This window comes from Bos javanicus, chromosome 29, assembly GCF_032452875.1.
Source record: "Bos javanicus breed banteng chromosome 29, ARS-OSU_banteng_1.0, whole genome shotgun sequence".
Taxonomy (NCBI): Eukaryota; Metazoa; Chordata; class Mammalia; order Artiodactyla; family Bovidae; genus Bos; species Bos javanicus.
In genome coordinates, this window is record NC_083896.1 from 33,394,445 (window position 1) to 33,420,390 (window position 25,946).

General features: G+C 49.9%; 1 protein-coding gene across 2 annotated transcripts in view; it reads right to left on the minus strand.

Moving 5' to 3' along the window:
* Positions 1–9,232: 9,232 nt before the first annotated feature.
* The window catches only part of JAM3 (junctional adhesion molecule 3), a 30,877-nt gene continuing 14,163 nt past the window's right edge, over positions 9,233–25,946 (minus strand). The window contains exons 2-9 of one of the 2 annotated variants that reach the window (XM_061406436.1): positions 16,019–16,084; positions 15,451–15,564; positions 14,424–14,576; positions 13,894–14,096; positions 13,385–13,484; positions 12,176–12,305; positions 12,038–12,092; positions 9,233–10,192 (exon numbers count right to left, since the gene is read on the minus strand). In XM_061406436.1, coding sequence (XP_061262420.1) covers positions 10,163–10,192; positions 12,038–12,092; positions 12,176–12,305; positions 13,385–13,484; positions 13,894–14,096; positions 14,424–14,576; positions 15,451–15,564; positions 16,019–16,084 — 851 coding nt within the window. In that variant the 3' untranslated portion in view covers positions 9,233–10,162. Of the gene's footprint in view, positions 11,783–12,037; positions 12,093–12,175; positions 12,306–13,384; positions 13,485–13,893; positions 14,097–14,423; positions 14,577–15,450; positions 15,565–16,018; positions 16,085–25,946 lie in introns of both variants that reach the window. The other variant, XM_061406434.1, reaches the window with a different exon arrangement.

A 25,946-nucleotide genomic window follows, 5' to 3' on the forward strand; every position in this document is an offset into this window, starting at 1 on the left:
CAGGGCTGGGGACAGAGGTGAGGATGACTCTGACCCCTTCCTCAGTTCACCCTTCAAGACGGTGATGGTGAGTGGTGTCTCCAGGCTATGGAGCAGCAGCAAGGGACTGGCCTTCGCAGAGGGTGAAGCTTGTCCTGAGACTCCGAGTCCAACACTCTTTCCACCTCACTGTATTTCTACGGTTTCTTCTTGTCCCCACGACTCCATCAAAGAATTTTTAAAACGTGGCTGGTTTTATATGTGGTGCACATGTGACAGGAAATGTGGCAGATGATGGAAAAGTCTCAGAATTCTTCCTCTACAATCTAACCACTTATTTCCCTGATGCTAAAGGACACTAAAATGGTCCCCTAAAGGCAAGGCTATTCCATGATGTGTCAGGGCCAGGCTCCATGGTGCCGACCACAGCACGTTGCTAGAGCACCATGGGCACCCACCCCTTCTCTGTAAGGCTGACAAGGTATAAGCAGCAGGACTTGGGGAGGAAGAGACAAAGCCAAGACTCAAGTGACACATGGACACGCCTAGCTATGAGCAGTGGTGTCTGGCACAGGTCTTCCCGCAGGGAGAACTAACCAAGGCTGACTGAGGTCCTAATTGGTCACTGAGCCATCTCCACCGCATGTCTCAGACCACACGGCAGTGCCTTTGCTGAATCTGGGTGCTGAGTCAGGGAGTTACAGGCCCCCAGCCAGGAGGTCTGCACTCAGACACAGACGACAGAATCCTACACACAGGGATCTGCGGGGCCCGAGAGCCCGGCCTTAGCCAGAAGCCGACAGAGAGATGGTGGTGGGGTGGGCATGGAGGCGTTTCACTGCACGAAGTCACCGCTTGGACACCCTTCTTTGCCCCCTGGCTGGGGCGCCAGTTCAGCAGATGCAGAGTAGGAGCCAGAGGGCCAGGTCAGTGTCTAGTCCCAGATGACACAGTGTCTAGTCCCAGTGTCATCTGGTTAGGAGACTGAGCTCCGGAAGGACAAGGACCCCACCCCTGCAGACAGTGGTCTGCAAGGGAAACGGGTGCTCTTCCTAAGAGACTGTGGTGGGCAGCGGCGAGGCTGCCAGATGGAGAACGCATGTCAGGGTCAGTAAGGGGAGGAGTGAGGCCTGGACACGCACCAGCAGCAAGAGTGAGGTCGGGGCCTCTTGTGGCTTGACCATTCTCCTGCTGAGAAGGAGAACTGAAGCGCTGGGGTTTTTCTCAGAACAGGATTGACACCTAGCCTGATGAGGAAAGAGCCAAGCAGGAGGGGTGGCAAGGCCTGGGTGCTGTCGGGGTTTTACCCTGTGGGTTGGCTCAGCACTTTCTGAACGCACTGCCCCATCCCAGATCCCATCAGGGGCGGGGTGACCATGCACCCAGATGGTTCACATCTACTTCTGTGTTTATGTCCAAGAGGTATGGCCCCTGGACTTGACAGGCTTCCTGGTTCCAGGAGAGGGTGCCACCCACATGGGGGCCAGTAGGCAAGGGGAGTCGGGGCCACGCAGGCCCAAGTCCCTGCCAGGCTGCCCCACAGGGCAAATCCCAATGCCCACACTTGAACCAGCATCACTACCCCACACAGGACTCAGAGCATTCTGAGGTTAATCTCATCAGTAGAAGGAAACAGCTGTACCTGGAATCCAAAACAAAACCTTAAAGGCAGTTTTGCTGACTTAGAAAGGCCTCACAGGATGTTTAAGTGGATTTAGCACAGTTCGGGACTCAGAGATCTAGGACAAAGAGATGGAGTCTCAGGGGATGCAGAGCCCCCTGCCAACCCCCAGGGGAGACAGCAAATCAACAGAAAACTAGAACATAAGCAGAGTGCTCAACCAGAGGTGGCAATCCAGGGCTGCAGGCAGAGGGGCCTTGAGGAAGAGCCGGCCTCAGAAGTAAAGCAACCGAAGAAGGAGAGGCCCCAGTCTGAACCAGGACGGTGTCCGCCTGAGTCTAGGGGCCTGGGACGCATGAGAAAGAGGCAGAGACACAGCCCTGAAGGGTGATGAGCCTCACCTGACTGCTGGCCAGCCCTGCAGTGAGGCCTCCCTGGCACCCCACAGGCCCCTTGATATAAGTCAGTGCAGCCTCTCACTAAGCTGGATGGTAGGCCTTCCTGGAGACTTGCGGCTCTATCCTCTGCCACACTCTCTGTTCCCTGGCCTCCCTCCCTCATCTATGCAGCCCCCACTAAGCTCAGGCCCTCAAGTCCCCACCTCCACCTGCTCCCCCCACCATGGACGCATGGCCTCAGGGCAGGTGTTGGAGGTGGAGGTCTCCAGCAACCCTTGGCCTCCTCTGCTTCCTCCCAAGGCTGGAGTCTCCTGCTCCAGCATCTGGAGGCACATGGGACTCACCCCCAGCACAATCTGACATGGAACTGCTCTAGAGAAAGACATGGGGACCTACATTTTTTATAATCCCCCCTGTCCCTGGGTGCCCATTGTCAATGAAGGGCAGTGGGTGCCCCCAGTCCCTGCAGCTGCTGGTGACTGCTCTCCCACAGCCGTGTTACTACCCACGTCCTCTCTGGGGCGGGCCTCGGCACTGGGGGCGCCTTCTGGTGCCGGTCTTTCCGGCCACACGCCCCTTCCAGGACCACTTTGACTAAGCCGGCAACCTACCAGGTCTTTGAACCTTCAGTGGTTCCCCTCGGCTTCCGAAGAGCTTACCTGTCCTTGAGGTGGTCTTTTCCAAAAGCTGAGCTCTGCAGTCACACATGGGACCAGTGTCTCAGTCCACCACTGAGCATCTAAGTATCGTGGGCCAGTTGGTTAACCTTGTAAAGCCTCGGTTACTTAGGTCAAATGGGGGTTCTAAACTCTCCTTCCCTGGTATTTGTGAAGATTAATTTAGTACCTGCACCAGCTGTTACCAAACCAAACTAGGGTCTGCTGGGGTAGGGGTGGGGAGTGGGGGAATCAATAAAGCCACATTGGGAGCTCAACTCAGTACTCTGTGACAACCTAGAGGGGTGAGATAGGGGTTCAAGAGGGATGGGACATAGGTATACTTGTGGTTGATTCATGTTGCTGTATTGCAGAAACCAATACAACACTGTAAAGCAATTATTCTCCAATTTAAAAAAAAGCTAACCTATTGATGCCAGGGTGCTGGAAAGAAAAGTTCAGCATTTATTGTAGGACCTGGCCAGAAGTTCAGGCAGCTTGTGCTTAAAGGACTCAGAGGCCCCAAAGGCTTTTTTTTTTTTTCCTGATTTTTTTTAATTGAAGGATAATTGCTTTACAGAATTTAGTTGTTTTCTGCCAAATGTTCCCCAAAGTCTTTTAGTTCAGTCGTTCAGTCATTTCTGGCTCTTTGTGACCCCATGGACTGCAGCCTGCCAGGCTTCCCTGTCCATCGCCAACTCCCGGAGCTTACTCAAACTCATGTCCATGGAGTTGGTGATGCCATCCAACCTTCTCATCCTCTGTCATCCCTTTTCCTCCTGCCCTCAGGCTTTCCCAGCATCAGGGTCTTTTTAAATGAGTCAGTTCTTCACATCAGTTGGCCAAAGTATTGGAGTTTCAGCTTTAGCATCAGTCCTTCCAATGATATTCCGGACTGATCTCCTTTAGGATGGACTGGTTGGATCTCCTTGCAGTCCAAGGGACTCTCAAGTCTTCTCCAACACCACAGTTCAAAAGCATCAATTCTTCGGTGCTCAGCTTTCTTTATAGTCCAACTCTCACATCTATACATGACTACTGGAAAAGCCATAGCTTTGACTAGATGGCCCTGTGTTGGCAAAGTAATGTCTCTGCTTTTTAATATGCTGTCTAGGTTGGTCATAACTTTTCTTCCAGGGAACAAGTGTCTTTTAGTTTCATGGCTACAGTCACCATCTGCAGTAATTTTGGAGCCCCCCAAAATAAAGTTATATGTAGAGTACATCATGAGAAATGCTGGGCTGGAGGAAGCACAAGCTGGAATCAAGATTGCCGGGAAAAATATCAATAACCTCAGATATGCAGATGACACCACCCTTAGGGCAGAAAGTGAAGAGGAACTTTCATCACTCTTGATGAAAGTGAAAGAGAAGAGTGAAAAAGTTGGCTTAAAGCTCAACATTCAGAAAATGAAGATCATGGCATCTGGTCCCATCACTTCATGGTAAATAGATGGGGAAATAGTGGAAACAGTGTCAGACTTTATTTTTTTGAGCTCCAAAATCACAGCAGATGGTGACTGCAGCCATGAAATTAAAAGATGCTTACTCCTTGCAAGGAAAGTTATGACCAACCTAGATAGCATATTCAAAAGCAGAGACATTACTTTGCCAACAAAGGTCAGTCTAGTCAAGGCTATGGTTTTTCCAGTGGTCATGTATGGATGTGAGAGTTGGATTGTGAAGAAGGCTGAGCGCCGAAGAATTGATGCTTTTGAACTGTGGTGTTGGAGAAGACTCTTGAGAGTCCCTTGGACTGCAAGGAGATCCAACCAGTCCATCCTAAAGGAGATCAGTCCTGGGTGTTCATTGGAAGGACTGATGCTAAAGCTGAAACTCCAGTACTTTGGCCACCTCATGCAAAGAGTTGACTCATTGGAAAAGACCCTAATGCTGGGAAGGATTGGGGGCAGGAGGAAAAGGGGACAACAGAGGATGAGATGGATGGATGGCATCATCGACTCGATGGACATGAGTATGGGTATACTCTGGGAGTTGGTGATGGACAGGGAGGCCTGGCATGCTGCAATTCACGGGGTCGCAAAGAGTCAGACATGACTGAGAGACTGAACAGAACTGAACTGGAAATAGTCTGTCACTGTTTCCATTGTTTCCCCATCTATTTGCCATGAAGTGATGGGACCGGATGCCATGATCTTAGTTTTCTGAATGTTGAGTTATAAGCCAACTTTTTCACTGCTTTCCACCAAATATTCCCCAAAGGCTTTCAGGGGCTATTTTAAAGACCAGGTGATGGAAGGGGGTCAAGAGGTGTGTGGAACCAGGTTGCAGACATTCTTCTGACTGGTGAAGTAATCAGGAACCAATATCCTCAACCTGGTTCCAACCCATCCAGGTGCTTGTGAGCAGTACACAGTTAACTTCTTCCACTTGGTGGGGTTTCAGTCTCTGCAAAACAGCTCAAAGGACATGGCTCAGAATATTATCTGTAGCACCTGAGGAGGAGCTAAAGTCCTTGACTTTGTTTAATGGCTAAACTGTGATTTTGTTTTGGTTGACTTTCTGCGTTTTCTTACCTCATTGCATTTATTCTTTGACTAAAGTTTTCTATGGACGAAAGGCAGGTGGAGGGTGTGGGGCAGGGGTGCGTTCTGGGAAGGCCCTGTAGGGTCCTGCTGTTACACTAACTGCTAAATAAATGCTAACGGCTCACCCTTCACTGGCGAGCTCAGTGCTATTACTGTTGTGTTGGTTTCTAAGCAGATGATGCTTTGTTTTCTCCCTAGACCCCTTCAGTCACAGTGCAGGGGGCGCATGGAGCCTGGCCGTGCGGTGGGCATGGTGACAGAGGTAGTGGGGACGGGGTGGGGGCATCCTGGGGCACTGGCATCTGCTCTCACGTGGAGCCAGGTGGAGGGGCGAGCCCTCTGAGCACAAGTGGATTTGGACACAGATGCCTTTGGTGATGAGGGAGCCCCACCAGCACATGGCAGTGGTGGCTCTGTGTCCTCAGCACTCACCTTGTGCTGACCGAGCACCAAGTGAGGACTTAACCCAGATGATCTCATTTAAACCCTGAAACTCCCCTGAGGGAGGTGCCTGTCTCCCTCCCAGAGACAAAGGTTCTCAGAGTAGCTTACACAGCTGCTGGGATGAAAAGCCCAAGTTGGACCACGGTGGGAGGGTGAATGGCAGTGAACGGAGCGGGCAGCGGGCAGGGCAGCATCTTCAGGGGACAGGGGAGGGACGGCAGAGAAAGGGTGGGATTCGGGGGCTCTGAGCTGTGGGGGGTGCGGGGGTGGGGCTCAGGCACAACAGGTGGCTGGAGAGGAGCCGAGGCTGTGAGCGCTGGTGCTTGGAAGGCGGTGAGGGCAGCCGTCGGGTCCTACAGGGGAGCTCAAGGAGGGAGGCCAGGCTCTGGCACTGCCCTGGTGGACACGCAGCTGGACATGCACCCACCGTTGCTCAGCTTCTCTACTTGAAGGCCTTTGCTAACCTGCAAACCATTCTTCTGACCCAGGGACCAGCAGTAATACATCCGGAGAGGACAGGAAGTCAGAAGCCAGTCCCTCCAGACCAGGACACACGCCCCAGGGAAGCTGGATGGCATCGAAAGCCCCAGACCCGGGGAACAAAGTAGTCCCTGGTAGTTCCTAGAGCTGTTCCCTCCTGGGGGGTCCCGCCCAAGGTCCCATTCCTCCTATTTCCAGGCCCTCAAAGGCTTTCCAACCCACACAGGTACTTCCCTGCAAGTGAATGCAACATCTCCCACAAGAGCCAAGTTCCACAGGGCCCCTGGGATGTTCAGCCCCCAGAGCTGGAAAAGAAAACCAAACTGAGTCTGTTAAGTTCTCAGAGGGCACGTGGCCACCAGCCCACACTTTAAATGCTCACCCATGGCAAGGGGCTATGATGAATAAAACTGCTGTATCCATTTGTGTGCAGACTTTTGTATGAACATCAGTTTCCTTTGCTCTGGGACAAGTGGCCAAGAGCACAAAACCTTGTTGTATGTTGTCGCATGGGGAGAAACTAGCTGTTTTCCAGAGTTGGGCTGGACCAGAAATTCCTTGTAGGAAAGTTTTCTTTCTAAAGTTTTGTTTTTAGACTTAGTGGGGGTACCGTGGACCACTCTGTATTACCTGTGAAACTTCCTGTGAATCTATCATTATTCCAACAATAAATTGGACAACACGACTCTATTTCTAAAATGATGATCCTCAAATCAGTATGGCATTTGGAATCTACTGGGTATGCCAGAAAGTGATGTAAGTTTTAAAAGTGTTGATATTTACACCAGCATAGCAGACAGATTCTTTACTGTTTGAGCCACCAGGGAAGCCCATACACCAGAAATCATATACCTAATAACTATACATACTTAATGATTTTTACTTAAGGCCTCCTGAATTCTTTCAGTGAACATGTCAGGTAAAACATCAGCTGGTGTAACTGCATTCATGACCACAGGGTGTGAAGGGGATGCTTGTGTGGTCACGGATAATCTGCAGTGCATGTCACTCAGCAGTCCTGTCTGAGGTCTGGCTTTCAGACTCTCGAACCATGAGCATCAGGGAGTCTGCTCTGCTACCCGACTGAAGGTTAGTGAAGACAGAGTCAGTCAGGGTGACGTCAAGATTTCCCCTTTACCAAATGTAGCATTTTTTATCTTGGGAGATTCCTACAACTGAATATGACACGAGGGCCCTGTCTTTGTATTCCCACTGTTTTGCATTTTTCCCACATCCTCACCATCATCACTATTTAAAAATATTGCTTATCCCGGTACAACATATACAACATAAAATTTACCATTTTAACCACCCTTACATGTATAACCCCAGTGGCAATACATTCACATGTGCAATCAACACCACCATCCATGTCCACAATTTGTTCACTGTCCCAGACACTTTGTCCCCAGCAAACAGCAGCTCCTACTTCTCCAGAACCTGGCCCCAGGCAACCTCCAGGCCACTGTCTCTGGATTTGCCTACTCGAGGGACCTCACTAAGCGGGACCCTACAGTATTTGTTCTTCTATGTCTGAATTATTTCTTGCAGGGGGGGGCGGGTGCGGTTTCCAAGGTACATCCATGTAACAAGCATCATTCCACTTTTAAGGCTGAAGGATATTCCATTGCACATGTACAATCATCCCTTGGTGATGAACCAATGTCTTGGTGAACCAGGGCATTGGTTCCAGGACACCCCTCAGGAGCAAAATCCATGGGTGCTTAAATCCTTCATATAAAGTGGCCTAGTGTTTGCATATAACCCACACCACCTCTCAAGTACTTTAAATCATCTCTAGGTTACTTATAATGCCTAATATAGTGTCAGTGCTATGTGAAAAGTTGCTGAGGCTGTGACCGCTGGTGCTCAGAAAGTGGTCACGGGAGCCGGAGCAGGGAGGTCAGGCTCCGGCACTGCTGTGGGATCCGCAGCTGGACACACACCGCTTATGCTCCACCTGCCCCAGCTTCTCTAAGACATCTGCTGTGGGGGAGATAGAAGACCTGAAACAAAGCTTGGGTCCCTTTTCCCTAAGGGAAAAGATTTGGTTGTATTCTTCTCAGACATTCTGTCTGTTAAATGACTACTGATAAAGCCCTGTGCTAAAAGTACTCGGAAGCTGTACTCCCTGTACTCCCAGCTTCTCTCCCTGAAGGCCTATGCCAACCTTCTGCCAACCATTCCCCTCACCAGGGACCATCACATTCAGCTCGGAAATCAGCTACATGGTCTCACCTGGGCCAATGCTTCCCCTCACAGGCCAGTCCCTTCCAACCCAGTTCAGAAGTCGTGCCGCCAGGCCTGCTAGAAGCCCAACTGACTGCTTCTCCCCGGAAGCTGCCACTGTGAGCAGTTCCTTATAGTCAGTACATAGCTTCCTATGTCTGATGTCAAAATCCTGACTATATTTTGTTATTTGTAAATGTCAAACTTTTTAAAGATTCTTCAAATGCATAAAGGTTAAGCATGAGTACAGTCTCTGAGTACTTTTAGCACAGGGCTTTTATCAGTAGTCATTAAACAGACAGAATGTCTGAAAAGAATACAACCAAATCTTTTCCCTTAGGGAAAAGGGACCCAAGCTTTGTTTCAGGTCTTCTATCTCCCCCACAGCAGATGTCTTAGCATAGACTGCAGTCCCTGCTTAGAGAAAACCTGTGTTTTTTACCAGAGCAACGGGAGCACTGCTTTATGTCTAATCCACTTAGGGCTATCCCTGCGGTGGAGGGGGCCTTAGATTCCTCTGTACCACCAGTCTCCTTAAAACACTGGCAGGTGTGTGCTCTGTCCAAGCATGAGCAGAAAGAAACTGGGCTGGCTCAGGTTTCATCCCAGTTCTGCAGGAACAAAAGCACAGGGTTTCTGTTTGTGTGTGCCACGTGTGGAGTGGTGGGAGGATGAGACAGTAGATGCTGTCCTGACCCCCAGCTTCCCATGTGTGAGTGGGCATGTGTGCACATGTCTGCACGGCATACTCCGCATGTACGCACAGCGGGGTCAGAGGGTGGCCCCTGGGGGCACGCCCTCACCTCTGTCCAGCCTTTCGAACCCAGGGTGTGCCTGACCCGAAGCAGGAAGGAGGGAAATGAAGAGGCTGAGCTGCTGCCTTTTTTTTTGAGAAGCTTTTATAAATGAGGTTTAACAAACACCAACGTGCAGGTGTGTTAGTAGCACAAGTCCGTGGCACCAGGCGCAGCCACAGCCACACCAAGGCCATGGCGGCAGGGACGGCCTCCAGGCTCCTGCCTCATTTACACCTTAAAATCTCCCGAGACTCCTTTTCTGTCTGCATGTCGACAGTGACGGGCAGCGACCTTCCAGACCCACACTCACTCCCCTCTCCTCTGTCAGAGCCAGGGCACGGGGCAGCGGGGTGGAGGTTTTAGGGTCCAAGAAGGCCACCCCGTCACCAGAGCTGCCCTCGGGACAGAGGGTGCCTCCCTCTCCGCCGAGAGGAGTTGAGAAGGAAGGATCCTCTCAGGTCTAGCGCTTTCAAGTCACAAACTCAGAGAAGATGCTACCCCAGGAGGATGAAGAGCTGTCTTCCGCTGCTACCAGTTCTCATGGCAGTGTCCACACCACTTAGAAAAGAAAGGTCAACACAGTCTTGAGTGTTCAATTAAAAAACCCAAAGTATAAAAAATTATGACCCTGAACGTTTAACCCCATGATGACTATGTTCTTCTACGTGAAAACCATCCGGTGACAGATGAGTGGGAGCAACCTTCTGCGAAGCTCCTGCTCCAAAAGGCTTCATGTCAGGAGTGAATGCAGCGGCGTGTCTGAGGCTGGGAATGCCTGCTCGCAAGGAACAAAGGCCTCTGGATGGTGTTCCTGACGCCCCTCGAAACAGGCAGCGGGTCGGGTGGACAAAGACTTCATCACCGTCAGGAAACTGTCTTGGACCCAGGCTCATGCTTTGCCCACCGTCAGTCGGGCCGTCGCCTGGCTACCCTTCCTGCCATCTTTAGAGGCTGGCCTCATGACCCCGAACAACAGCCTCCTGGGAGATGAGACGGAACCCGCACTGTCTTCATGGCAGAGGGACAGCGGAGGTTGCTGTCTTGAAACAAATGTAAATGTGGTTGACAGGCTTGATTTCAAAACTGCCTTTGGCCCTGGACCATCCCATGAACTGCATAAGTAGTGTGTGTGTGTGTGTGTGTGTGTGTGTGTGTGAAAGTCACTCAGTCATGTCCAACTTTTTGTGACCCCATGGACTATACAGTCCATGGGATTTTCAGGCCAGAATACTGGAGTGGGTAGCCTTTCCCCTCTCCAGGGGATCTTCCCAACCCAGGGACTGAACCCAGGTCTCCCACACTGCAGGCAGATTCTTCACCAGCTGAGGCACAAGAGAGGCCCGCATGAGTAAGTAGAAGGAATTTAAAGGCCTGACAGCAGAGCTGCTGTGTTTACTGAGCCACGCACAGCCACAGAGCTTGGGCTCCGGGAAGCCAGGCTGGGGGACCACACGGAGGACCCACCCTTGGACCCCACCCTTCCAGCCCCCTTGGCACTATCCTGGGTGGACCTACATGGCAGGTGAAGGGCACTGTCAGAGCTGTTCTGCCCAGGGCCCGTGTCGCAGCATCAGGTGGATGAGGGCATGAGGGCTGGCCTGGAGGCTCAGGAGCCAACTCCGCTCCGAACAGGCGTGCGGCTAGCGCACCTGTGTCTCAGGGCCTGGGGTAGGGGTGGGGGTAGGCCCAGGGAAGGTCACCCAGGAGCCCTGAGTCTCTTGTGCACGGACACAAATAGACCATGAGGTTACTCAGCTGGAGTTTTCTCAAAGGTTTCCTAAGCCACCAGTGGTGTTTCCAATTGAACAGGAGCAGTTTGGGCTCCCTAGTTTAAGTTGAACTTAAAAAAAAAAAAAAGATACAGTATTTAACGGCGTACGACAACTTATTTACAATTTAAATAGAAATTTTCAATAATCAAAATACATCTTTAGCAAAAATTTAGACTGTAAAATTTTATAAAATAAACACCCATAGAAAAGCAGAACATCATGTCAGTACCATTTCAGATTCAGCACAAGATGAAGGCTCTCCAATGCTGGGACCCTCTGTGGATGAGCAGGGTTCCCACAGCTAAGAAGATCCCTCCTTCTAACAAGCTGTTTACTGTCCTGATTTGGGCTGCTGTTATCAAATGCTGACCCAAAAAGAATCCCTCAGATGGACACCAGGACTATCTTGGCAAAGCCTGGGGATGAAGTGGCCCCGGGGCCACTGTGAAGCCCTGTCACTGCAGCCAAGGCTCGGGTCATGACCCTGGCTGCCAGCCCTGGATGCTCATGCTGGCGTGGCCCCACCACGGGACAGGTCACCATGCCTCCTGAGCCCAGGCTGCCCACCTCGAGGCTGGCAGACCCCATGGGGTTGGCTCCGCGAACCCGGCCACTTCCTCGCCTTGTGGTGACTTGCCCATCTCCAGGAAAACTCTTTTATTCGTGTAGCTTGTTAAAAAGTAAGAAAGGAGTAGCGGTCAACTTTGGCCAAAACAAAAGCTTTTGTGCATGTGTCTAGCCCCATCTGGCGCCCCTTGTGGGGCTGCTCCTGGCAGGGTCCCCCGTGGAGGTGTCTGTGTGTGCACACTGCCGCGCCACCATCTAGATCACGAACGAGGACTTGTGTCTGAAGTCACCCTGAAAGGCCAACATAGCAGGTTAGAGGGTGGCCAGCAGGTAGGAAAGGAGCCTGACACCACCACTTCCCTCGATGTGCTTTTAGATGGGAATGGCCACAAGGCCTGTGGACTGAATGCCCCACGAGCACACTGCCGGGGGCATGCTGAGGGGCTCGTGTGCTGGACATAACTCAAATCTATCTCCTGGGGACCCGCCTGGTTTTCGGGGGGATGCCATCTTCCCTGTGGAGACACCGTCTCCAGGCTCCCTTACCTCCTCATCTGTCCTGATGTAGTTAACTCCATCTGGCTTCCCTGGGTTCTTGTAGCTGAAACAGAGCAGAGGAGCTGGGTGACGCCTGACAGGCCATAGCAATGCTCAGGGCACGCTGCTCACGCAGGACAGGCTCACCTTTCCCCGCTCCGGTCGTGGCTGATGAAGTAGCCACGTCTATAGGCACAGCAGATGCCCCCTGTGATGAGGGCCAGGACGGTCAGCACGACTAGGACCCCCCCAATGATGCCGCCAATGTTGAGGTCATCTGGAGAAAGCGAGGGGTGAGAAGATGCTGTCCCCCCACCAATACCACCCCCAGCCTGGAGCAGCTCTGCCCACAGGCTGTGACACCACCTGCTGCACCACAGCCGCCACAGCCACGGAGCATGGCCTGCGCCCTGGGGAGTAACAAGCCTCTGGGGCACATCCTAGGGCTTTCTTACTGAGAAACGGTTCCCCTACAGATCAGAACTAGGAGCCAGAGTCCTAAGGAAGAAAAACCCCTAAATTTCGAGGGCTTTTCTTTGCTGATTATTTAGCTTCAAGTGGTCGTTAAAAGGGCAAATAGGAGCTAAGAACATGGCCTTGCAGCCACCAGCCATCCCTCAAGGAGACCCTCAGCTGCACTCTCGAGCTTCAGTGTGGGGCCTGAGGCTGCACCCTTTGTGCAGATAAAAGCACAGTGGAAACCACACAGGGGTGTATCGACCAACGCTGTCCAGGCTGGGAGCTGCTGCAGTTCTCCCTTGTCTGGTAGAGGGTTCTTGAATGTGAGCACATGGTTAAAGATGCATTTGAATTCTGATTTCATAACGTCAGTTTCCAAGCTCCGTCTCTCGGGTCAGGAACTCTGGGGCACAGCCCAGGAATCTTCTTCCTGCCCAAGAGCAGCTCCCCAAATCTGGCAGCAGCTGGGGAGTCCCCTGGGGACCGGTTCCACGGGGTCCCTGTGGGGACCTGGGGTGGGCCCTGGACCCTGCCCACCTCCACTGAGCCCTGACAGCCCAGAGGAAGAATCACCCCAACAGCATAAATTACTGGGGTGAGCCCTAGTTTCCGCTTACTGCAAAAAAGTTAGACTGGGTAAATTCCTAGAGACCTTACACAACCTTACGTTTCCATGATTCTATCAGTTACCAAAGAAATGGAGTTCAGGATACTTCAGTGAAAGCTGTGGGTTGAGCAGAGAACCCGTGGGTCAGTCCTTCAGAGGGTCCTCCCACCAGACCCGGCAGACTCCAGGGAGCCCGTGCGCACTGCAGAGAGCAGCTGGCACTGAGCTGAGGGCACCAGCGAGCGTGACCGGCCCGCCAGCCCCCGGGTCGAGGCTCAGCAGACACTCACACACTTCCATGTCCTGCTCCTCGCAGCGCGCCGAGCCCGCGTCGTTGGATGCGATGCAGTAGTACTGGCCTGAGTCCTCCTTGTGGACGGCGCTGAACACCTGCCAGGCGTCGGGAGTGAAGGGAGACCCAGTGCTGTCCCACCTCCCCACCAGGGGCTGTCCCCAAACATGACAATGTGGCTCAGTCTTGCCCACGACACCATGAGCAGCCCGAACATACCAACAATGTTGCAATGTCATTGTGTGGCCAGTGAGCAAGGCCCACTGCCTCCCGACTCTGCTCCAGATGGTGCTGGGCAGGCTGCCCTGCACTCCCCTTGGCCACTGTCCCCTCAGCTCTGCCTGCCCTCCTGCACCCACTTACAGGCTTTCCTGTCTATAAAGGGCAGGGTTGGGGGGAAGTGGTGGTTCCTGATATTACGGTCTGTAGCTCTGGTCTCCTGTCTGCTCACAGGTGCTCTGCCCACAGCACAGACGCCCATACCGCACCTCTTCCCAGAGCTCTTACCAGAGTGCCCGTCTCAGGGTTTAAGACGAAAGAGGAGTTTCGAAAGCGGGGGTTGGCCCTGGAGTCTGTGGGCAGTGGCACGTCATTGCGGTACCAGCTGTAGTGCGGCCGCGGGAAGCCCTCGCCCTCCTGGCAGGACAGGGTGGCCGCCTTGCCCACAGGCACGGCCCTTGGCACCCTGCACACCGGGGCCACCGGCTTCACTGTGGGAGGAGAGTGGGCGGGGGTGAGAACCAGCAGCAAGGCCTGCTTTTACCCGAGTCCACTGAGAAAGCTGCTCCACAGCGGGAATCCCAGCCCCCGTGAAGACCCCCAGCCTTTCCAGTGCCTCCGGCTTGTGAGGGGCGAGGCAGAAGCTCCACTTCCCTCCACGCCCCCGACCTGTAGCTCTCAAAAGCCCTCCCTGCCTAGCCCCTGTGGGTCCTGCCACACCCACAGGGACGTGACTCTGGAAGAAAAGGAAGCTGGTCTTTTCCACCAGCAGACGCCGAGCCGAGGGCAAGGGGCCTCTGCCCTGCGTGCACCCCCACCTTGCACGGTCAACTCGATGACGATCTCGTCGATTTCCTTGCGGTCATTTCGAGCAACCACCTCGCAGCGGTAAAGGGCCGAGTCTTTCCTCGTCACGTTCCAGATCTTCAGAGACGTCTTCCCCAGCAGCTCTGCACGGTCGGTCAGGTCTCCTGTGAGAGGAGAGGCACTGAGGGACTCCCTGCAGATGCCTGGCTCCCCCTAAGGCTTCCCCGTTAAAGGAGAAAACTAGTCACCCGGCACCAAAAGACAAGGAGCATTCCACAGACAGTGCTGCGACCACAGGGTACCCCCGTGCAAGAGCGACCTGGACCCCGACCTCGCAGCCCACACCATACACAACACACCTTACTGCACGAGCTACACTCAAACCCTTAGGAAGAAAGAGATGTGAACCACATGACCTTGGACTAGACAGTGATCTCTCAGATATGACGCCAAAAGCACAAGCCCTGCACAACCCCTAACACACACAGTTATATTGTTCCAAATTGGGAAAGGAGTACGTCAAGGCTGTACATCGTCACCCTGCTTATTTAACTTATATGCAGAATACGTCATGAAGCTCCCTATGCTTCCATGTCTTTGTGCCCCACATGCTCCTGGCCCAGCACCCCCTGCAAAGAGTCAGACACAACTCTGCACCCCCGCCTTGCTCTCCTGCGAGGTGTTATCGGCATCCAGGTATATGCAGTGGTCACTGCTGTCCCGGTGCTGCTAAAGTCACTGAACTTGTAAGTCATGGCTCACGAGAGGGAGGTGGCCTCAGAGAACGTTCACTAGATACCTCAAAGAGATGGCTGCACGAAAACTAAAGTCCTCCTGAGGAGGTGATATTTACTGAAGCAGAGAGGCAGCTACAGGGAGGCTCCACCCCTATCCTCACCACTTCTGCAGGCTCGAATTCGCCATAGGAAAACAGACAGAAAACCAATTCCGGCTCCAGATGTAGGTCCACGCAGAGCCAAGTCTTGGCCGCAAGTGCACGCCAGGGCCTTCTGTACAAAGAGGACCACAGGATCATACCCTGAATCTTGTTGTCGAAAAACACATAGGTGGTTTGTTCATCTTGGATCTTCTTCCATTCAATCCTGGGGTCATTTGTCTGTGAATCCGTAATGATACAAGATAGTTCCACACCTAATGAGAAAGGGGTTAGAAAAAAGGGAGAGAGAACTCTCTGTGATTGTGGAACAATTTCAGGTTCACCTGTATACCCAGACCCTACGAGCTATGTCTATTTAGGTCTGTCGTGTAGATTAAAAATCCAGCTGGCGCCAGACTCTGAGAAAATTTAATTTTAGCCAGAAAAACAATGAAGATGATTAGCAAAGAGAGTGCACGTCCCCCTCATCCTGTGCTTCTACGTCAGAATGCTCTTGGCCATGTAAATGCAGACGCGCCAGGGACCAGGTGGTGGCCAGCAGGGAGCCTGCTGAGTTGCCGAGAGCCGCCGAAGCCGTGCTGCGCTGACACGCGTGCACACCGGGGGTGCCGACGGGCCTCTTGGGCATGCATGTCCGTGCGCCTGTCCTGTGTCGGCCGCCAGACCACCAAGTAATGCCCCTTTGCCTCAAGCCTCCCTTGTACTTACTTTCAAATTCCTGAACCACTGGGGTTCGGTTGCTGGATTTGAGATTCACAGCCCCGATCAAGCAGCCTGAGAGGAGAAAGAAAAGCCAAGTCAGAGACGATGTGGCTCTGAAACGGCAGAGAGCCTGCATCTGAGGCCAGATTTTCCTTCATGGAGGCTGCAGTCACTAGCCACAGAGGATAGAAGACATCCTATTCCACAACCAAGTCTTTTAAGATATGGCAGGGTGACGGCTTTCTCTCAGTCTGACCTTTGCCAGAAGGAACCCGGAGAAAGGAGAGTTTCCAGAGTGCGCTCTCTTTCTTCGCCCCAGAATAAAGACGCTAGAGCTCTCAGGACCTTCCCTCTAAGTATGTATTTGTGAGGGACAGTAAGAGAAGAGCTACACATTGACAAACTGGACGACCCAGAGGAAACGGACAAATTCTTAAATTTATACAACTTTCTAAGACTGAATCATGAAGAAAGAAAATCCAAATAGACCCATCACTAGTAAGGAGATTGAAACTGTAACCAAAACCTCCCCTAACACAAAAGTCCGGGACCAGACAGCTTCCTTGGTAAATCCTAACAAACATTCAGTGATTTGATACCTGTCTTTCTCAAACTACGCCAAAATGGAAGAGGAGGGAAGGCTTCCTAACTGATTTGTCAAGGCCAATATCACCCCGATACCAAAACCAGACAAAGGTGACACACAAAAAGAATATTACAGGCCGGTATCTCTGAGGAACATAGATGCAAAAAACCTCAGCAAAGTATGAGCAAACGGAATATAACAATACATTGAAGAGATCATACGCCACGAACAAGTGGGATTTATCCAGGAATGCAAAAATGGTTCTACTCAACGTTAGATATGACTGAGCAATTCCTCCACTCCTGGATATTTATCAGAAGAAAACAAAACATTGACTATAAAAGATATATGCACACCAATGTTCACTGCAGCATTATTTACAGTAGCGAAGATACGGAAACAAACTAGGTGGCCATCAGTGGAAAAACAGATAAAAGGTGTGTGTGGCGGGGTGGGGGTGGGGGGCAATGTGAATGTATAAATCCGAGTGGGATGGAATATTACACCGCTATACAAAGGATGAAATCTTGCCATTTGCAACAACATGGATGAAACTTGAGTTGTTATTCCAAGTGAAACGTCAGATGGAGAAAGATAAGTACCGTGTGATTTCAGTCACCGGTGAAATAGGAAAGCAAGCAAAGGAAATGAGAAAATAAATGAACAAACCAAAGGATGATAGGTCAAGAAGAGAGAGTAACGGTTACAGAGTGGGTGGGGATGGGTGTAGGTGTGAGCAGTACAGTGACAGATGGAAACTAAACTTTTGGTGGTGAGCAGCTGTAGTGGAAACAGAAGTATAATGTTGTACACATGAAGTTTATATAATGTTATAAATCAATGTTATCACAATAAAAAAAATTTTTTTTTTAATTTTATCTTGCTTGGAGTCACTGTTAATCTTTCTATCATCTCCCAGATCCACATAGGCCTTCCTGCCATTCCTCCCTCTGGCCTGGCACTTCCCAGTAGGATGGCATGGACATTCTGGGTACAGTTACCAGCCATGCAAGGGTTCACTTCACTGGATTTGCTGTTTATCTAACCTGTGGTTCCCAACATTAAAGGCTTTCTCCAGTCTTGAGTAAAATAAGAAAAATAACAACATGGTGATTTTCATGAAGTTTAGTTGAGTGAAGCTAATGGATGAAATCAAAATATGCTATTTGCATGGTGATCCCTTTCAAAACTAGCTCCTGACTCTCCATGAGTTTAAACAATGTTGTAATCGGTTATCATGGTCTCAAAATGTTTTAGCTGATTTTCTTAGGTGAAAAGATTAAGTAGGTACACTGACCACCTATGAAGAGTCCTTCGGCTGCTTGGCCTCTAGGAAAATCTGCCATCCCCAGAGACGACCTTCCTGGGCCTCAGCTGACAACACAGGTAAGAATATGTGAAGACCTGTGCTCTGAGCTCCAGGTCACAACCATCCATTCAATAAGCCAGAGAGATGGTGGGGCGGGCACGGAGGCGTTTCACTGCATGAGTCACCGCTTGGACACCCTCCTTTGCCCCTTGGCTGGGGTGCCAGCTCAGAAGATGCAGAGTAGGAGCCAGAGGGCCAGGTCAATGTCTAGTCCCAGTGTCATCTGGTTAGGAGACTGAGCTCTGGAAGGATAAGGACCCCACCCCTCTAGACAGTGGTCTGCAAGGGAAAACGGGTGCTCTTCCTAAGAGACTGTGGTGGGTGGCGGCGAGGCTGCCAGATGGAGAACGCATGTCAGGGTCAGCAGGGGGAGGAGTGAGGCCTGGACACACACCAGCAGCCAGCATGGGGTCGGGGCTGCTTGTGGCTCGACCATTCTCCTGCTGAGAAGGAGAAATGAAGCGCTGGGATTTTTCTCAGAACAGGACTGACGCCCACCCTGCTGAGGAAAGAGCCAAGCAGGAGGGGTGGGAAGGCCAGAGTGCTGCCGGGGTTTCACCCTGTGGGTTGGCTCCAGCATCTCCTGAAAGCACTGCCCCCTCCCAGGTTCTGTCAGGGGCGGGGTGACCATGCGCCCAGCTGGTTCACATCTATGAGCACAGAACCAAAACCAGAAGCAAGGAGTTTCAATGCACAGTCCCTACTTCACTGCTCAAATAGTCCCTTATTTATAGAGAGAGCAGCAACAGCAGGTGAGAAGCGGATCTGGGGCTGAAGGAAGCCTGATTCAGACCCTGAAGTCCCGCTCACATTACTCTGTTCTGCAGGACCTTCCTTAGCCGAGAGGCCAGGGAAACAGCCTTGAGGAAGCCTCTGGAAGGCATGGCAATGGTGTCTTGTCTCCAGCAGCTCCCTCCTTCTTCCAGGAAGCCAGGACACTGAATCTGGGGAGCAGAGGAGCGGGCAGGCAGGGAGGAGGTCTCGCTGGGTCCTGCAGCCTCCTGTCCCCGTCCCCCACCACCCAGACGCCTGCGTCGCTCTCCTGGTCTGGAACAATGCCACAACTCTGAGTAGCAAGTACATATTTCTACTTTGTTTTGCAAGACCCCCAGGCCTGGGGGTCTGACGCCAGGCAGGCTGTGGGGGGATTACTTCGGGGCCCCATTTAAAAGCCCACGTCCTACTCCACCTTCTTGGCCCGAGAGGACATACCCCAAATTCTAACTCAGCAGGCTGGGAAGGGCCCGGGTCTGTGTCTCTCCAAGCCCCTCATGTCAAACCAGGGCCACCCCAAGTGCAGAGCCCGGTCCCCAGAAGCACAGGCCTGTTGCTGGGTATGAGGACTCGGCTTGTCCCCCCTTTGCTTTCTCAAGAATCACTGGCTACCAAGTGCTTCTGGATCCGCAGGCCGAAGGAACTGATAACAATAAAAAACGGTCATAGAAAAGTAGACTGTGAGCTGGAACAGCTGCTGAGGTAAGGCCATCTCGGCCGCAGGCAGCCAACTCCACAGACGGTGCCCTGCTCTGGTCACTTGCCCCGGAGCCCACACTGGTGCCTATGTCCTGAGGCAGTCTGAAACAGAGGGAAAATGAAACCCCAAAGGCACCACCCAACCCACATCCATACACATCAGATGGCGAAGTGCAAACTGCCCATCTTCTCCTCCCGTGGAAACAAAACCAATCTGAATAGCAAGACAGGCCTGCTGGCTCCTGGGCCAGGCCAGGCGGGGGCCTTCCTTTTGCCTTCTGAGTGCCTGCAACCATCTTAACTGCAGAGACAGCTCTCAATGAAAAATCACACTGATCTGGGTTTACATTCATTACTGTAAACTGAGAGGGGAAAGCGACTCTGTTAGAAAATGTTTCCACTAAAGCCGGATGCTTGGCTCACTCGGGACTCGCCTGCCTGCGTGTGTCTGTAAAGAGTTATATTTAGCTGCTGACATTCCGTCCAGTCCAGCGAGCGGGCCTGGGGCTGCGCGGGCGCACAGAGGCTCCACCGCGAGCCGCCTCGCAGGTCCCAGGACTCCGGGCTAAATATAAACAGCAGTGCAGGCCTTCCAGTGAGAAGGCTGCACATCCGCCCTTCGAGACCACGCCTGCGTGCCTGGTGAGCAGGGCCTGTCCCTGGAAGAAGGCCTCCCATCACAGTACGTTTTCAACATTGCTTCGGTTCCTTAAGCAAGTTTTACGGAATTTAAGAGCAGGGGGAGAAGGTCCATGTCAGTGATATTTTCCAGACACACTGTAGACGGTTCTGATGAGAACACAGGCAGCTGAAGCTCTGGTTAAAGCTGGCCTGTTGTTACTCTGGCTCAACTAAATGGTTATTCAAAGAGACCCTTACAAATCAAGTATGAAGAGAACCAAGCAAGCATCATGGAGTTCCAGGTAAATCTGACTGCGATGGTCCAAGTGTTAACTTGAGAGTGTTTGTGTTGTGTGTGTGTGCTAAGTTGCTTCAGTTGTGTCTGACTCTTTGCGACCCTATGAACTACAGCCCCCGAGGTTCCTCTGTCCATGGGATGCTCCAGGCAAGAATACTGAGGTGGGTTGCCATTCCCTTCTCCAGGGGATCTTCCCGACCCAGGGATAGAACCTGTATTCCTTAAGTCTCCTGCACTGGGAGGCGGGTTCTTTACCAATAGTGCCACCTGTGATTAGTATTAAATTGTGGACTTTAACTGCACTGTCCTCTTTAATGTGTGTGTGTGGGATGGGGTGTGGGCAGCGCTCATCCAATCAGTCAGGAGGCACCAACAAATCAAAAATGCCAGTCTCCCAGGCAGGAGGGCACTCTCAGCCCTCCTGGTCTCCAGGCTGCAGGCCTTCCCTGCAGAGTTTCAAGTCACCAGCCTCCATAATCACACAAGCCAGTTCTTAACAGTAAATCTCTCTGTGTGTATAGAACATACATATGTAAAGGAAATGCATTCTGTTCTAGCCACACACACACACACACACACACACACTCTGTTTGCTGCATTTCTCTGGGGGACCCTGACTTACACCCTGGACACAGAGCATCTTGTCTTGAATCCCAGATTTATTGGGCACAGCACGTGTAGCCCCGTGACTCTAGACAGAGCCTCAGCACTATCACATCCTGCTCCATGGCTCCGCTAAGCAGCAAGACGTCAGCGAGGCCCTGCTGACGCCAATTCAGATTGCTATTTCCTTTAACTCATCTCCAGGCCAAAGCCATAGAAGATTCCTGACCACAGCTCCCACTAACCAGCCCAGGGCACAACAGATGAAAAGTCTATCAAGTGGTACCTGGACAGTGTCTGAAGAGCTAATGCCCTAGAGGGAGCCCTCCCCTCACCCTCCCTCCTCAGGCAGAGGGGTTCACACAGTCCAGGGAACCCTTCCAGGGTCACAGTGGGAGGAGTCCCATCACTAAAGGAAGCTGAAGGGGGCAACCTGGCGAGGGGGAGGAGGAATGGCTGGGTCCTATATGTCCCTCAGCATCAAACCACCCGGTAAACCAGAGCCTGGGGGGTCAGCCTAGATGGACAGAGGAAGGAGGGCACAGCCAGGGTGGGGGTGGAGGTGCTGGGGTGGGGAGGAGGGGTCTGTGCACACTGGTTTTAATGCCACTGGACTTGAGGTGGAAGAATACATTCTATTTCTTCTCTAACACCAGTGTATGAAAACCATTTCCTACTGATGGCATCTGAGTCATACACAGAATAAACAAATTATTATGAAGCAATTTAATTTGCTTTTTCTTATCTTAACAAAGAGTGAAACTTTCAATCTACTTATATTTTAAGTTCAGACCAGATTATACATTCAATAAATACAGCCAATGCAAAAAATATATATATTTTTTTAATTTTACATTAAAGCTAGTTGTAAGGAGACAGAAACAGGGCAGTATGAGAGAAAAATCTAGAGTTTAGAGACAGAGGCACAGTCAGGACAAAATACATAAAGTTTACTATATAAATGCACATAAAAATAGACATAGAAAAAGGGAGAAAGTGCAAAACTGTAAAAAAAAAAAAAAAAAGTAGATAGAAGAGGAAATGGAATACAGATCAATGGTCGGCACGAGAGACTGCTGAAACATCTGCAGGGGTGGCCTTGGTCTGATTTTTTTAACTGGTCTTCACCTGCTCCACTAGGAACAGGAAAATCAGACATGTCTGTCTAGAGAGGAAATTCTTCCCTGGGAAGCCACATCAAATACACCATCATTCTGGGACAAAAATCGAGTAAAGCCATGGTCCTCTTCACTTGTTTTGCTAACAATTTCAGTCTAACAAAACAAGGACTCCAGCCCTGGCTGACCTGCAGAGTATTTCATGTCAAAAGCTGCTCTGAAGGAACGACTTTAGCATTACGTGTTTTATTTTTGTAAAAAAAAAAAAAAAATACACTCTAAGGACCCATGAAATCATTTACTCTAATCAATAACTTCAATTTTAAAAAAGAGGTGAGGGGCTGCCTGATAGACATAACAGGGTGTGGTGCTATGATGGCGCATCTGTGGCCAAGCGTTCACCAAACCCTTCAGAACCGTATACCACAAAGAATGAACTTTGTATTTCATGAACAATGAAAAGTACAGGGACTTCCCTGGTTGCTCCAGTGGTTAAGAATCCACCTTGCGATGCCTGGGGCACGGGTTTGACCATGAGATCCCATGTGCCACAGAACTAGGCCCATGCATTGCAAATGGAGAGTCCACGCGCTGCAATCAAAGAGCTGCGTGACACAGTGAAGACCTGGTGTGCCGCAGCTCAGACCCGATGCAGGCAAACATATACACACACACATACATATACATATCATACAAGATGTCCTGGGAACCAGGATGAGATGCAGACTGACAAATGAAACTAACTGTATTACGAGCGAAATAACCTCACTTAAGGGGGAGGGGAAGAAAGGAATTGACAGAAATAACTTTGGAAAATATGTTCTGAATGGATATAACAAGGCTACTAAGACAAGAACGTTGCACAAACACTGCACTCTAGTTGATAAAGTTACGTCTTACAGCAGTACAGGTGAGCAACTCTGAAAATACTTTACACATATAACTGGGTTAAACAAATAAAAACTCTAAGGGCCACCATCAATAATGAGAGACAAATTCTTCACTGTCAGAAAAAAAAAGAAGTTATGAATATGCAAGGGGGAAGCCAGAAATAGCTCTGTAGCGCTAGATCAGTCAGAGGCACTAATACAAACTAATGTTTATTTCATGTACACAAGTACAGAAATAAATACAAACGTGTGTGCATACACGGGTCACTAAAAACACACACACTTCCTAGCCCCGTCCTCCAAGAGCCTAGAAGTCCTGACACCTCCATAACAAAGAACACACTCAGTACTCAGATCCTGATTTCTAAATACCATTCCCCGGTGAAGGGAACTAGAATTCCTTGGAGAAATAGCTAATTCTGAGGCTGGGGTGGGGAAAATATTACAAGATAAGCCTGGAACATCTTGTAGTGCCAGAAAGTGAGGAAGTGTTAAAACAAACAAACAAAAACATCAAAGGACCAGAAGCCAAATTGAAAGAGCTTCCAAAGACTAAAGCTGGAAGATCTGAGCACAAAAAATAAATGACAGACTGTGTTACAACACAAAGAATAAAATAAATATCCATGAGTCCATATGATATGCATATGCTAATGAATACGCAAATGGATGGGACAGAAAGAACTTTCTTTATGGAAGAATCCCAATTAATAATGTAGAATGAATGAGGGAAACAGAAAACCATCTTTAGAATAACAGAGTAATAGCTGCTTCCGGCAAGATCCATTGATGGTTGCCAAAATTAGTGGGAAAACTTTAAGGAGAAACAGAACATTTGGACAGTTTCAGAATATCTGATCCCCCAAATATTTAATAGCTATTGTGGTGGTTTTACATATGAACACAGATTATTTGATATTCTGCCCTGTAGGAGGTGAAGTTTAACACCCCTCTCCTTGAGGTAAGCTGGCTGAACCTCAAACAGTGTTAAGGAGAAATAGTAACTTCACAGGGTAGAAACCAGAAGCCACCACCTAAACCCAGAGATCCAGGCAGCATTATCAATGACACGTCATGGTGATATTATAAGAAGGGTGCTGTACCTCTGTGGTAGTCGCTCAGCCACCCCCTTAAAATCTATGACACAAGTCTAATCATTAGGAGACATCAGAAAAACTCTGAGGAACATTCTACAAAATATCCAACTGCTACTCTTTTTTTTTTTAATTTTAAAAAGTGATTACAGGTTTTTCTATTACATCCTAGTTTAGGGCTTCCCTGATAGCTCAGCTGGTAAAGAATCTGCCAGCAGTGCAGGAGACTCCGGTTTGATTCCTGGGTCAGGAAGATCCGCTGGAGAAGGGATAGGCTACCCACTCCAGTATTCTTGGGCTCCCCTTGTGGCTCAGCTGGTAAAGATCTGCCTGCAACGCGGGAGACATGGGTTCGAGTCCTGGGTTGGGAAGATCCCCTGGAGAAGGGAAAGGCTACCCACTTCAGTATTCTGGCCTGGAGAATTCCATGGACTGTATAATCCATGGGGTGCAAAGAGTTGGACACAACTGAATGACTTTCACTTTTGTTGATACAGAGTTCTATTATTTTTCTGTTGACCAATCATGATACAATGGTATTAAGTGAGTAATAGTTATATAATCACAATAAGTAAAAGATGTTTATCAGTTTTCACAATCAATAGCCAGACAAAAAATAAAAGATAATTACAATTGCAAGCCGTAATGGGAATATGACTAACTTAACAATACAAAATAATTACATACAATTGAGGGAGGGGGCTCAAGCAGAGTGATGTGGTAAGTGGAAGTGTATAAATGCACATGTTTTCATCTACCCAGCCAGTCTATGTCTTTTGGTTGGTGCATTTAATCTCTTTACATTTAAGGTAATAATCGATATGTATGATCCCATTACCGTTTTCTTATTTGTTTGGGGTTTATTTTCTGTAGGTCTTTTCCTTCTCTTGTGTTTCCTGCTTAGAGAAGTTACTTTAGCATTTGTTGTAAAGTTGGTTTGGTGGTGGATTCTCTTAACTTTTGCTTGTCTGGAAAGCTTTTGATTGCTCCATCAAATCTGAAGGAGAGTCTTGCTGGGTAGAGTATTCTTGGTTGAAGGTTCTCCCCTTTCATCACTTTAAATCTCGCCTTCCCTTCTGGCTTGTAGAGTTTCTGTTGAGAAATCAGCTAATAGCCTGATAGGAGTTCCCTTGTATGTTATTTGTCATTTTTTCCTTGTTGCTTTTTAAATATTTTATCTTTTTAAATTTTTGTCAGTTTGACTACCATGTGTCTCAGTGCGTTCCTCCTTGGGTTTATCCTTCTTGGGACTCTTGGTGCTTCCTAGACTTAGTTGACTATTTCCTTTCCCATGTTTGAAAAATTTTCAGCGACTCTCTCTTCAAATATTTTCTCAGGTCCATTCTCTCTTCTCCTTCTGGGACCCTTATAATGTGAATGTTGGTACATTTAATGTTGTGCCAGAGGTCTCTTAGGCTGTTTTTATTTCTTTTCATTCTTTTTTCTACATTCTGTTCTGTGACAGCGACTTACATCATTCTGTCCTCCAGGTCATTTATCTGTTCTTCTGCCTCAGTTATTCCGCTATTGATTCCTTCTAGTGTATTATTCATCTCAGTTTGTTCTTTAGTTCTTCTAGGTCTTTGGTAAACATTTCTTGCATCTTCTCAATCTTTGCCTCCATTCTTTTCCTGAGATCCTGAATCATCTTCACTGTCATTATTCTGAATTCTTTTTCTGGAAGGTTGCCTATCTCCACTTCATTTAGTTGTTTTTCTGGGGTTTGATCTTGTCCCTTCATCTGGGACATACCTTTCTGCTTTTTCACTGTGATTAACTTTCTGTAATATGGTTGTTGTTTTAGCTGCTGTGAGATGGTGCTTCTTCTGTCTGCCCTCTGATGGATGAGGCTAAGAGGCTTGTGTAAGCTTCTTGATGGGAG